This window comes from Netta rufina, assembly GCF_964035555.1.
Source record: "Netta rufina genome assembly, chromosome: 16".
In the NCBI taxonomy this organism is placed as follows: domain Eukaryota; kingdom Metazoa; phylum Chordata; class Aves; order Anseriformes; family Anatidae; genus Netta; species Netta rufina.
In genome coordinates, this window is record NC_140140.1 from 16,077,005 (window position 1) to 16,091,667 (window position 14,663).

At 42.9% G+C, this 14,663-nt stretch overlaps 1 protein-coding gene across 1 annotated transcript; it reads left to right on the plus strand.

Annotated features, from left to right (window-relative positions):
* Positions 1-7,427: 7,427 nt before the first annotated feature.
* On the plus strand, positions 7,428-9,011 carry EFCAB8 (EF-hand calcium binding domain 8; the record flags this gene model as incomplete). The annotated part of the gene is made up of 3 exons (XM_084296406.1): positions 7,428-7,561; positions 7,719-7,755; positions 8,901-9,011. 3 exons carry the CDS (start codon positions 7,428-7,430, stop codon positions 9,009-9,011), a joined length of 282 nt encoding a protein of 93 aa, XP_084152532.1.
* Between the last annotated feature and the right edge of the window lie 5,652 nt (positions 9,012-14,663).

Consider the following 14,663-nt stretch of genomic DNA (forward strand, 5'->3'; position numbering starts at 1 on the left):
AAACTGGTGTTGGACTATGGAAGTGCAGACATAGAACAGGGTGTTTGATGCACATAAAATCTTCTTTACCATTACTTGTTTGCTTTGAGGTCAGAAGCATGCTTTTATCAACTCCAAATACTCTGTTATGCCAGCAGCTCAAAGCAAAAGGTGGCAATAGCATGTGGCTGAATTTGGAGGTGGCTTCTGGGGTGTCTGCGTTCTTGCAGTCCAGTTGCACACTGGAACATGGTTGCTTAAAGTCTCTTTTTAATGAGATTGCGTGTTTGGGGCTATGAGGCAACCAGGTCATCAGATGGGATGCATTAGGTCAGTTTTGAACTCTGCTGTTGCAAGCAATTGCTGCTAAAAGCAAGCAAGTATTCTTTTATGCTGAGAGAAAGATGAGTCAGAAAAACTGTCAGTGCGCTTTGTGAGACAATGTGTGGACCTGTTGGATGTGCATTGTGAAACTAAATTGACATTGCAGTCTTGTAAGTAAAATGTTGGTAAGATTTAAAATTGCTTAAATAAGTTCTGTGCTACCAAGATGAATTAGAATGGGGCCAAGCTTGTGGTCAACTTAAATGACTGCATCACAGATATCTTGGCATAATCTGTTTTTAGTGTCCTTTTTGGGAAGCAAATGATGATGAAACCAACTCAAACCCATAGATTTAATATAGCTACTCTGTTACACTGGTACAGTATATGCTGTTAAATAGTAAATGCTCACCTACTGGAACAATTCAGATAGCATCCAACCTTTCTTAGTATCTTGGTTTTATCAGATATTTGAAAAATGAACAGAATGGAAGAACCAAAAGCTCACATCTCCTTTCTGTATGTCTTACTTGCAGGTGGGCTTGTGAATATTTTTTAACTCTTATTGTTCAATTTTTTCAATCTTCCTGGTTTGCAATGACAATTCTTACTGTAACTGTTAAAAGCCTTCAAATAAAGGCCAAAAACTTACTCACTGTTGTATCATATCACTATTTAGTGTGACTGTTGGAGCACTCGGTGATCTTGTAGTCTGTCTAGTCAAATGTCCATTCTCAAGAACATCCATGTTCTTCAGGAGTGGGATTTTTTCTTAAAATACCCTTCCAAGGGTAAGGCTGGAATCTACTTCTCACGAGGTATTTTTAGCAAGTCAGTTTGTAAACCTAGTGGAAGACATACAGGGGATAGTAGCATGGGCTTAGCAGCATTGCTGGGATAACTTGTGTGTCGAGAACTAAATCAAGGGTAGTGGCTTCTTGGCAAAGCATGGGTTGAGCTAAAAGACTTCGTGCTTGAGTGTTAGGTCAAGTATATCTCTTTCAGAGTTGAGCAAGTATAAAATAGTGTAAACTGATTTAAGATGGAAAAAGAATATGAGCTCTAAAGTAAAACTTCCCCTTTGTAGGGCAGCAAATAAGTGGGGGTTTGGTGTCTGCAACCTCGTGAATAACTGGAAGAATGTACTGAACTATTACAGGGGCTGCAAGCTACTCAGGCTACTGGTGGATGTAAGGGAATGCATTAGGGAACCTGTGTGTTGTTGGCAGGACAGCTGAAGAACTTTCTGGTCTTTTGATGCAGAGAAAACAAGGAGATAAAGTTGTTGTGTATCTAGTTCTGGCTAACTGGAATATGAAACTGCAAACTGTTTGGATGAGAGCGTACAGTGCCGTAGCTGACAATGCTTAGAACACAGGGATACAACCGTGGTTTTGCAGAAAAGAGATCTCAGTGAACTCGGTTGGTAAGTAAGAGCTCCTGGGATGAGATTTTGTGACTGGTTGTCAATTCCTTGCAGAAAGTGTATTTGGGTAGTTAATAAGCTTAGAGTTAGAGGAAGGAAGTGTGCTAAACTAATGTGACTAGGGAACATTGAGGGGTATGTATGGAAGTAGAAATTAGAGAAGGTTGCATTTGTAAAAGGACCAAGAGAAATGCATGTGAATAAAATCATGCCATGAAATGGTAGGAGAAAACTGGGAAGGAATCTGTGGGAGAACACCTTTAAGGAAAGAGTAGTGGAATATTCTGGGGTTAAAGAGGAATAATCAGTACACAAATACTGGACTGGCAGTACGTGGTTAGGAAGCAGTACTGCAGGAGACGGGCTAGAGTTTTAATACAAGCAATGCTCATCCAAAGACACAAAACAAGTATTTTCTTTTTTGAGTAATGCCTGTTAAACTGAATGATTTGACCATCAGAAAGGAAATGGTATTTCTGAAAATACGCATGCTTAAACCCTCATTAAGACAGACAATCTGTCTTCTAAGAAACTGTCTTTCTCTTCAGTTTTGTTCCTTCTCTATTAAACTTCAACCCGAACATTTTCTAAGGTAAAAATAAAAGTTTACAGAAGGCAATTCCAGCTTTGAAGGCACAAAAGCCAATCTCTGTTTCAAAAAAAAAAAAATAAAAAAAATTCTTTCTCCGCACAGCTGGCTAGCTTTTTGAACTGCAGCCTTTATATACATGCTTCAGGAAAATTACATGTAAAGTGTATATATAAACATGCAAAATGTGTATGTATACGTCAATTAAAAATTTTTGGCTAACCTATCAGATCTTTGGGAAACAAGACCTGATGTGGTTCTTGTTTTTCCTTCTGAGAGATGTTTTGCAGACGTTTTTCTCTTGAAAGTAATTTTGTAAAATGGTTGTCTGCCAATCTTCTGATAGTGCTCTGACTCTGATCTTGTCCCCAGGGGATGCATAAGGCTGAATGGACATTCAGAAAGCATTAAATCTCATGGGGCTGCCTGGATATAAATCTCAATGTATTCAAAGCTCTGCAGGTTGATATTTATGAAGTGATAAGCGGATGAAGTTAAAAGGGGGGGGGGGGGGGGACGGACAGTGAAGGCGGGTGCATTTTCAAAACCTGAATACAAAACCATATTTATTGGCTTTTCTCCAAAAAGGGCTTTCTGAGAGAAGGAGGAGGGGGAAAATGGAGAGGTTTGAGACAGTTACTGTGTGGCTCTGCAGCAGCCCTGTGTAAAGGTAGAGCAGGGTGAAGAGGTGGAGCAGTCACCCTGGGGACTGTCCCTGTGACCCCAGGAGCAGTGACACATCCCATGACTACTTAGCATTACGTGAAAGTGCTTTTACAGAACAGCTGGAGAAGAACCACTTCATCCATCAGGACCAGATGGGGCAAGGTTGGTGCATCCTTGACAAATAGGTCCTGAGACATTCCCCCTTTCTTGCTGTTTTCCTGCATCCTTTGTTTTTTGTCTGGGGTCTATGAAATAAGAGACCTCGCTGATGGCTTCACAGGCAGGTTCCCAGTGGATGTGTGGGGGCAGATGAAATAAACCTGTGCTGCTACAAGGGTGAGTAGCACCAGGAGAAGTGACAACTTTCTCTGATACAGTGCTGAGAGATGAGACAAGCACCTGGTGGCAGATCATTTCCTCCTTTCTCAGATAAGGCTGTTCTTCTGGAGCCTCCTCAAAGTCCCAGTCACAGCAGATCCTTACTAAATACTTGGGTGGGTAGGCAGAGCTTGGCTCTCGGTGTAACAAAGGAATGAGATCTTCCCTCTTACTGCAGTTTTATTAAGGTTAGTTCAAGTCCTGGGGGCCTGGGAGGCTGGGTGGGGGTGATTAGCACGTGTGGGGCTTGGTGCTGCCATGGCTACCTTGATAGTATTATTTGAGCTGGCTAATCTTAAACTAGCATGGGTGTGAGCTGCAATAAAGGCATTGTCATGGAGAGCGTGTTCATAAAGGTTATTTCCATTCATCCACGCAGGTTTGCTCCTGTTTAATGATCACTTTGTCTTCAAAACCAGCACAATGTGAATGAGCAGCCGTGGTGCAGATAAATAGAGGGCAGAAAGCCTGAAAACGTAATTCTGATGGGCTAAGTGAAAAAACTGCAGCAGGTCACTTGGTGCTTTGAAGACACTTTGGAACTTTTGATCACTGCTTTGGGTATTTTATATAACTATTTGCCCATAATATTAATAAACATTAATATCTTAAACTTATATTTTTATAACTATAAAAATTGTGTGAAATATATTGAAATCAATGAAATCAATATTTTGTAATCTCTTCCAGCCTAATCTGCAGGAAAAGGGGATGCTTTCAGGGTCCTGAAGAGAGACAGTGGAGATAAGTTTTCTTCTGTACTGGGAGTTTCCTGCAGTTCTCTCTGCTCAGAAATGCGTGCATCCAGCTACCCCTACCTTTGAAACTGTTCTGAGCGGAAAATATCCAAGTTTACATAATATTTCTGCAGAGGAGACTTTATTTTCAGTACTGAGCAAATCTATGCTTTTACTATTTTCACTCTGCTGTTTGGGCAAACGAGCCACAAGATGCCACTGTTTCAGCTGCTGCAGCAGGGTGGCTGGACAGCCACCTACGTCAGCTGTGCCCACAAGGGCTGGGAGCTCTCTCTGTCTTGATAACTTTGTCAGCTCCACCACAGCTATGGATTGAAGCCTGTGCTACTAAACATGGATTAGAATTTGTTATAAAGCATTGTCTAAATTGAGTCATAACACTTGGGTTACCCTAAATGTCTCCCAGCTAGCTAGCCCTGATCTCACAGTGCTGTTATCTTCACAGTTTGCTTACACTAGCAAGAGGTGTAAGCTTGGTTAACTTGGGCGGTAAAGGTTTTGAAGCAGAGAGTTTCTTATAGCTCTAGATAATATGCCAGAACTAGTAATCTTGTAAGAGTGTTCCAGTGTATTTGCTCTGCTCCAGGTTTTCCTCCCTTTCTGCAGGACACGGTTATCAGAATCTCTGTGCAGAATAGATGCGTGCATCTCTGTGCATGTATTAATGATCAAACTTAGAAAAGATGCATACTAGACATGTCTGGGTGCATGAAAGTTATAAACTATTTGCAAAGTTTAGACTTCCAGTAAACATATTTGCTGATTTGGAAGCTAGAAATCTGCTGCAGGGCTCTTTTGGGGATCACCTTTAATACAGTGTTTTTATAGCATGCTCTCCTTGTGATCTTTTTGCTCAGAAATGAATTATCTGATTTAGTCCAGGTTGTCAATCTGTGATGCTTATTTCCACAGGTTTGGATATGAATGAGTTCTGCACTGCAATGAAAGAAATCATCTATAATATGAACAATAAAGACTTTGATATGTTATGAAGACTGACATTGATTGTGATGCTTCATAGCCTGGGTAATGACACTGTCCTCTGTGATGAAAGATGAGGGTTAAGGAATAGCAGATGCAAAAGTAATTTCCTGATTTATTTAAAAGAAAAATCGAACATCATTTGTTACTGGTGGTAGGGTAGTGTTTATTTTCATAGCTATCTACTGTAATTCTCACTCTGTCAACACCACAGAACCTGAGATAATTAATTCTGCTCTTCTTTTGTTGCTGTGCAAATTAGATCAGTGTCTGTCTTGTAGGAAGAGTATCTGGACTATGTGCTACAGGAATTCAGAAGCAATGCTACCATGTTGGAAAACAAATCACACCTGCTTTCTAAGATGCCCAGCAATGTAATCCCATTGTAAGATATTTTTGAGGAGCAATCCTACATTAAGAGCTGCTTGTATTTATCTTCCACTTAATGGCTCTCCTGTGAAGCCATGAAAAATGTCTACTACTTAAGCATTCATTTTACATCAAATGGAAAACGTGAACATCTTCCCAGATGAAATTGGCTTAATAAACCAGTCCCTCATTTAAGAACAGTGTTTATTATAAGATAATAGATTTGCTGATGAATGACTCCTGGAGATGGGTTCTCTTGGGTTTAATCAGTCTGGTTTGGCTACTGTATGTAAAACTATGAATTTAGTAGGTTGTGCAAGATTGTGCCTGTTACCAAGACAAACCGGGATATAAGATATTGCAGCTATTCTCCTTCATGAGGTTTAGATTTACAAAGGTGAAATGGCCTATTTAGGAAGATTAAAAGAACTGAGGTCGATCTAACCTAGAGAGAAGACTGCACTGGGGATGGAGGAAGAGACTTAAGCCTGTATGCGTAAGAGGCTGTTGCAAAGAAAAGAGTTTGACTTTGTCCATGGTGAAAAAGGACAAATTCATGGAATCAAACTTAAAGTACTCATATTTAACAGACTTTTTTTTTTTTTTCTTTTTTCCTGTTCTAATACAAAGGCCGAGCAGAATGTGACCTAAGAAGAGTGGAAAGGTTTCACAAACGTTTAGCTGAGAGGTAAAGATCCTGATTCCACTGCAGGCAGGGGTTGGGTTAGGTCCCCCTGGCCCTGAGGTTCTTCTACTTTTCTTGAATCTATGACTCAAAAGACAAATTGGTTCTGATTTTTTAGGGGTTGTAGAGGTCTTCACTGAGGTGAAGTACATGTATGATGTGCTTCTTGTGTATGCTTGACTGTTAATCTAAGCAGAGTATCCTTTTTCCTGCTCCATTTCAAAGCCATCTTTCTCCTTAGCCTTGCAACTTTCCATCCAGAGAGAGCTTTTGGGATGAAACCCTGGAGATCTGAAAGTTAGCAAATTTGGGTTCTCTTTTGGGTTTAATCAATCTGGTTTGACTGCTGTACATAAACCCCTGAATTTAGTAGATTGTGCCCAGCAATGGGGAGGTTTTCTGCTCCCCCCCTCCAGAGTGCTGCGAGGTGGTGGAAGTGTGCAGGACTTGATGGTTGAAGATATCTGTGAAAATTACTTTTTCTCCATATTGCTGCTTCTCTCCTGAAAAATTTTTAGGGAGCCTAAGAGGGGAAACAATCAAATTTAGTATAAGGAATATTTTAAATTGGTTTCCCAGGAGAGTCTGTTTAAACAGAAGCATCTGGTCTTGGCTCAAATTGCTGCCTGCTAAGTCAACTTCTAGATTGAGTGCAAGTTAATGAATCAGGGCTGAGCACTGGAGAGGTGCAATTAGACCCTTGATTCCTGTTTCTTTCCATCTTGTCATTAGCGAGCTTCAAACAAACGTTCTTGTAGAGTTTTCTTGAACTTCTTAGTTTTCTCTAAAGGCTATTGCAGATGAAAAGGATCTGACTTGCAGCTCCTCTGGGGTGGAGTTCATCCTGGAGCAGAGGCGCAAGGAAGCCCGTTTATCCCTTGGAGTGACAGTGAAGGTGTTAGAGCAGCAGGCAGTGGCACTGGGTTTGCCTGTGTTCTGAAACTGCTTTCTTTGCAGCTTGGCTACACTCACCAGGGAGTGCATTGGGCGGGGGTCACTGATGTGGTGGGTCTGAGCAATGCCAGCCTGCTGGCAATAGGAGCTATTGATGAAACCATTGGTAAAGTACAAAAATTACTATGGGTTCTGGGATTGCGCACGCTGTCTGCACCTTGGAAGTCAAAGGAAATTAATCCTTCGTTTGTGATGAGGATGTTGCCAGCATATTTAGTACTGTGCATGCTTGTGAATCGCTGTCTGCATGGCTGTGCATGCCTTCGGTTAGAAGCATGCGAAGACACGGTGCCACCAGCGTGTCATTAGCCCTGTGACATGGGATCTCCCCACAGATCTGGCACAGAATTCCTCGGTATCAGTGGCAACAAATGTGATGGGATCTTTTGCCTTGTTGAAGGGGACAGCTGTGCCACGGCCTTGGATTACTGGCAGGATGCTTCTCCAGGCGGGTGAATGACTTATTTACAGCAGGACTTCGGATCAGAGGCCTGTGCCTCCCTTCTGCAAGAGAGGTTCCTGAGGGAAAAAAAACACTGCTCATGAGCTCTGGTTGCATTCCTTGGGGTGTAAAGTGACGCTTGCTGCCTCTGGGATCTCTGCTCCTAGAGATGATGCTGCTCAGTGCCGGAGGTGGGAGCTGTCAGTGCGTGGGCTCTGAGCTCCGTGCTGGCCTGGGTGGCTGCAGTGTGCAGCAGCCTCCCCGTGCCAGACCCCAGGTAATCACCAGTGTGTTCCTTGTGGGCTACTTCAGGTTCTTGTTGCTTGTTCATCTTTTGCAAGAATAAGGCATTTTTATTCCCGCTACTGAAACGTATCGAGGCAAAAAGTGACGTTTGATTGTCACTTCAGGTATATATTTTTCAACCGTTTGTAACTTTCCTTTAGGCCTTCAAGCAATGTGTTTATTGGGTGTTTCTGTTAAGTGTAACCCTGCCAGGAGACCTGACACATCTCTCCAAGATCTCTGTACTTGGAAGAGACAAACCCAGACTCTTTTCTTGTAAGACAGTGCAGTAAATTGTTGTTGTCGCTGCGTGTCTCAAAGGGGCAGTGAATCTTAGGTATAAAATTGTTCTTGAGTATTTTTATTGCTCATAAGCCACCAGCGTAACATAAATATTAATAACCGTGGGTCAGTGGCACTCCAACTTCTCTCCCTGCTTCCTCCTTCCCATATGAAATGGGAGAGGTACTTTTGCTGCTGCCTCCACACCTTGCGGTCACTGGGACCAGGTGAGTGCCCTGAGCAGCTCTGCTGGCAGCCCCCTGGGACTGTCTGCTCCCAGAGCTGTGACTTTGGCATGATCTCGCTGTGCACAGCACCCGGGCTGCCCCAGGAGGCTAATGCATCTTCACAGGACCCTCTGCTCACTGGATTGCAGAGGGAGGAATCCCTTGGGGGGAATGTTACTGCTCTTGTTGCAGTTAAGCTGCTCTTATGAATTTTATGCGGTGTAAATGATGAACACCTGGTTTTCTCTTCATCCTACTACTATTTTTTGTGGAAATGCTGTGTCTCCACCATTCCCTTCTGGCTTTCTTTTGTGGCGTTCTCTTTTCTCCACCTTCTGTGGCCGGTCCCCTCTACTCCCTTCTGTTTTCTGCTTGCCCTCAGACTTGCAATTTGCCTTCTATATTCCACTTGGCTCCTTTTTTTGCAGAAGCAGAAACAGGGACTAGACTAATCCGATGCCCCTATCCCTTCTCTCCTAAAAGCAAGGCATTTGCTCAGAAACACATTGAGGCTCAAAGCACAATGTCATCACCTGAAATCTTTCTCTATTCCAGGCACTTCTGGGGAACTGGTGCCACCAGATAAAGTTCATTCCTGAGCTCAAGCTTGTTGCCTCCTGCTCAGCGGCTGATAAGAGAGACACGATGCTTACTTGGTTTCCATGAAATAACACAGGCAAACTCCAGTAAGACAGGTCTTTGTCTGTTCTGTAATTCATCCATTGCACAATGGTATCAGGCAATGCTGCTGCCATTCCAGCATTGCCTTCCCTCCAGGTAAAACCTACTAGTACCAAAACGTCAGGTTGTGGGAAATGTGAATTGCTGAGAAAATGTGGAAGAGGCTCACTTTTATTCTATTTTTTTGTCCTGTCAATAAATGAAGCTTTTGAAAGTTGTTTTAGGTTGTGTGAGTTTAGTTCCTGTGGTGGGAGAGCGACTCAGTGACTGGGTACAGGATCAGTGCCCCTAGGAAGCGTCGCCCACTGGGGGCATCCCCTTGACTCAGAAGGGGATTGCTTGGAGGCAGAGCGGATTGGGCTGAGCTGGTGTGTGCCTGTGCTGCCAGTGGGGAAGGTGCCAATGGGGGAAGCCAGGCCTTTTTTTTTTTTTTTTTTTTTTTTTTTTTTTTTTTTGGGCAGGGGGGTAAGGTAGCACAGAGCTTGATCTCTGGCCAGAGAGGACAGGAGCCATCCAGAATGGGTATGGCTGGGCTCTCTCTGCCTGGATGAGTGGAGTGGGAAGGAGCCCAGGCAAGGGGCAGCCAGTTTAGCAGCTGGAGGTCTCGTTGCATGCCTGTGTGAGTCGGGTATCTTCTTCCCGGTCGTTCATTTCCCACGATTTTTCAATTTCTTTTCTTGCAAATATTACTCAAGCCCCTTCCCCACCACTTGAATTCCCCTTTTCTTTCCCCCCCCCCATCTCCCCTGTTTTGTTTACACTCACTGACTGTGTCTCTTTATATGCCTCTCGCTCATATGCCTGTTTCTCACTTTTTCCCTGCATTCTCCCATCCCCCTTCTCTGCTTTCATACTGCATTAAGTCTGGCAGCAATCCACCATCTCCTGAAAGCTAATGGGGTACAACAGAAAGCCCCATAGTTGCTATTTAGCATGCTGGCAATTGTCCAAACGCGTTTCTGTATCTGATGTGCTATAAAGTCGGAAGACATCTGACAATGTTTTTTATCTACAGCTGTATGACTTATGTGATTTTCCTTGGCCTTGGTAATCGCTCTTTCCTTTCTGTTTTACCTATACAGGTTACGCTCTGCTCTTCTACAAAGCAAGCTCAATAAACGTCTGCTTGGAAACCGAGGGGCTCTGTAACCGTGGTTTCGCCTGTCCAAGCAACTCAGCAATAACAAAAGATGTGAATGTTAAATTACCACTTTCAGGGGTCTAAAATCCCAGTTGCTGGCACCTGAACTTTTAAACTTCTCTGCTTTTTGTGCTGGTGGGTATGATAACATTGAGTCTTCTGTGACTGTCACGACTTATCAAAATGTAAGTTTAGCTGTGTCTTACTGAAGAAAATAGATCTTTCTCTCACATGTTCTCTTGCATTTGGATAGATGAACTTGAAGGACATGATGCAGTGATTTGCCCCTCATTTGGGCTTGTTTCTTTCTAGAAAATGTAATTTCTCTGTGCTTTTAACAAACTCGCACTCTTTAAACTCAGAGTTTCTGGTTGTCCCTCCCGGTGTACAGGAGTCACTTCTGATGGTGGTGTGACATTCTGCCACTGTTTAAAAAAAGCTGGTTTTAATACGTTAAATGGTTTTAATATTTTTTCTGCTTCTGGGTGTAGCAGAAGAGGACTACCGCCAGGTGGTACTGTTGGGCTTTCGTTTGTGTTGTAAACAGCCTAGGCTTTTGTGTACAGTTTTCACTGAAGATTTATACGGCAGGATTAACCTGGGTCATCTCTGCGGATTTTTTTTGTTTCGTTATTCACACACAAGCTTTGTATACGAAGGAATTTCGCCCTGTGAGTGGCTTGCAAATTTTTGACTACTTCCCAAACACTCAGAATTTGGCATACTGTTGATTTAATTTGTTTCTTTTGAGGCTTGCTGCTCCTGTTAATCCATATACCTGCTTCTCTTCAAACTACTTTATTTATTTATTTATTAAAGCAACTGACCAAGCCTGGGTCATGCTGCAGGGCCAGAACTGCTCCTCAGATCCCTCCCTCATGTGCGTTTCATGGCAAAGGGATGGAGAAGGCCAGTCCAAGAGAAGCTCCTTCTAGAAATGCCTGTTCTGCTTGCAAAGCAGCTTTCTGTAGCGCAAGGAGATAACTTCTTTCCAAGAATTCCACCCTGGAATTCTCCTCCTTTGCGTAGATTCTTTCAGACAGACATACAGACTGTCCTACGCAGCCTTTGCTAGGGATCTGCAATGTGTTTCAAATGACCTGCTGTAATTTTCATGCATGGCTGTGTATTTGCACTGCTCGTACACCATCAGTGATTGCTTTAGAGAAAGGCATCCCCTGTTCTAATGGTTCCCCAGAGATGAATGTTATAGGCAAGATAGTAAAATTTTTTTTCACCATTCTGTAGCTGAAATTATGCATGCTTACAATGTCTATTATTTCTCATACTTGCTGTTTTATTGGTAATATGGAGACTTGTGTCTTAATCAGCCAGTTGATGCTGGTCTGCATTAATGGCACAGCAGTTCTAGTAGTAGGCTAAAATTGACATTTGATAGAAATTTCTGAAGACTGATATATAAAGCCTATATTATGTCAGAGTCCTCTTGTAACCTTCAAAATAATTAAGTAGCATTCATGCAATTAGAATTTTTCTGCCTTTTGCTTCCTCCCCCCCACCCTGATGTTTATTGCATGTTAATACAATTTTGCTGTGCTGTACTTGATAGATCACTTTGCAAACCGTTCTTGGTAGGAATGTATTGATGGACTCTTCTGTTTGTGATGTCTGTTACAGCACAGTAAGCAGCTTCTTCATGTGCATCGCCTTCCCAGTGAAAGAGGGGCATTGGTGGGAGGAGAGGGACACTTCTCAATGTACCTGCAAGGAGATGATAATTTAGAAAGATTGCATGATAAAGTACTTCAGTATATGCTAGGCTTTAATAGCGGCCTCATTACTAATACAGCACTGCAGATTTCCTTAAGGCATTGTTTCCTTTCTCCTTTAAAGTTGTCACAGAGCTTCCAATTCCAACAAACGACATTTAAGGATCTCCTAATCCAGTTATCTTGCCACTACATTTGTCTGACAGCTATCAGATCCTGTTTTCATCAAGAGCTAGTAGTGAGTTTGTTCTTGTTTATACATTTGTGTAATGAATAGTTCTGAAGTCACAGATTATGATGAGTTGGTGCATAACTGATAAGATCTCACAGTGATGGAGTGCTCACTGTCTTCTTGAGGACAGCTTGTGCAAGTCCTAGCCTCAGAATCCATCTGGGATGCAAATGCATTCCTTTAAACATGCCTGAAACTGTGCAAGTTGCATGTCTTTTGGTGTTGGAAAGATGAGCTCATCTCAGGAGAAATCATTGCATTTCTGATGGCATAGGCATATCTGAGACCTGATCATGTGCAGGTAGCTGCTCCCTCTCTCTGTGCACAATGACATTATGAACTTGCTCTGAGTGGTTCGTTTGGTTATTACAGGCACAGAAATTATCTGTTGTCTGGGTCATAAATTATGCTTTTGCTTACATTAAAACAACAACAACAACAACAACAAAAAACCTGGAAAAAAGGGGGGGGGGGGGGGGGGGGGGAAGAAATTCTGTTTGTTTCTCATCAGTGCTAGTAATTGTCACATGGATCTGGACTTTATGTTGTACTTCATTACTGCTCTGCAGGCTTGTCTCCCTTGAGGTTTTCCTGAACTGGGACCCTGATGAATATTTGCAGGGTGGGGTATAATGGCTTTGGAGAAGTGCCCACTAGAACCTAGTTGAAGAGTGATAGAGAAGTTATCCGAATAAAAACAATATGCACGTTAACAGTACTCCAGCAGCAGTGGGGAAAAAAAAGTGGAATTAGCTGGACCATGTTTCTAAGAATTGGTTTCTAGTAGACTGGAACATGAACTAAATCTACTGACTTGCACGTCATAGCATAAGCAGTTTGATGCGGAACAAATCTTTTGCCACATTAATGGAAGAAATTTAGCAGATTGAAACTCTGACTTGCTTGCTGCTCTGACTTGCCTGCTGGTACACAGAACCTCTTCCAGCTTCCAGATGGCACCGCCAGCGCCTGACCAGGATGGCTGTATACTTTACAAATGCATAAAATGTTATTTACCACAGGTTTCTCAAAGAAGTATTATTATTATCATTATTAATATTATTATTTTTGGGTGGGTGGGGGGAGATTTCATGTACTTGGTATTCTAATGAATATTGTTTGGATGTGGAGCTGATCCTGTGCTAAGCTGATGACTTTGTCCTGTTCTCAGTGGAGCTGTTACAAGTTGTCTCTAGTGGAAACTGCATTAGCCATCCTGCCAGGCGTGTCTCTAAACGAGTCATTTGGCTTTTCCAAGTGCTTCTAGCAGTGGATACTGCTGTGCCCTTGGTGCTTATTATTGGAGCCAACGGATTGTATTCAATGCAGCATGATGTAAGAAAGATGGTAGGAAGCATCAATAGAGGCTTTCATGGTGAAACGTGACTTGCTTCCAGTGGCCAGACATTTATGGAGGATCAAGAGGAAGTCGTGAAAAGTATGCAAAGGGAACAGAAAGTTTTTGTGCAAGCTATGAGTGAGGTTGATGAGAGGAAAACATGCTGGGTGGGCTCATACAGCTGATCAGTAATGGTGCCTCAGAGTGTTAAAGAGACTTCTGCTCCCTGCGTTTAGTTTTGCAAGGACTTGGCATCTGTGTCACTTGTAATGAAACAAAGGAGAGGAGACTGCTCAAGCAAAAGGGCATCAGCAATCATCTGTACATAGTCTCGTAGCTTTCTTGCTTCTCTCTCTGCCTCTCTTGGTCAGCAGCAGAGCTTTCTCATTTGGGCCATTTTATACCTCAGTCAAGTTGCTGTAGAGTCTGTCTTCACAAGACATTTTCTTATGCTTAATCTTGAAAGAAATAATGCCCTTCAAAAAGTGCTGTCAGAGAGTTCAAACATACAGAATGTACTTCAGATACAAGTGGACTGTAATGGTCTGTGGGATATGATTTGAAGTACAAGAGCTTTGGGCATGTGATGGCGCTTCTGACATTTGCAGACAGCCCAACCAGCACAAGAAGGTGAACATTTCAAGATGTGTCCCCATTATCCCAGAACCAGGGAGCTGCTGCTAAATCTGAAGTTTTAGTAAAAACTAAATGAGCAAAACTGTCAGGAAGATCTCGGGGATGAAGCAGCAGCTGTACAAATGGTTGGAAGTGTCAGGCCTGCTCTGCAGCCTCCCCACTGCTCAGAGGAGGGAGAGCAGGCAGTGTGCAGGTTGCTCTCTGTCCTTCCTCTCTTCCAGGTGATTTTGCTAAAGAAACATGAGAAAAACCTTGCCGCAACTTTCCTGATCCTGATCATCAGTTCTGAGGATGGCTGCATTTGTGCTTCATCAGTGGGTAAGGAAGGAGGGATGCTGTGTGAACCCTGAGCAGTGTGCTGTGTCTGCAGGTGCCAGTGCTTGGGATCCTGTTGGCTGGGCGATGCTCTTGTCTCACACACTTATTAAGGTGACTGAGCGTTTCTCCATGAAGAACTAAGCTAAGATGAACCAAACTAGCCACCTGTGCTGCATGCAGAAATATGGCCCAGCAGGGTCCTGGCCCTGCACCAGGTGATCCAAACAAGGCTGTGCTCAGC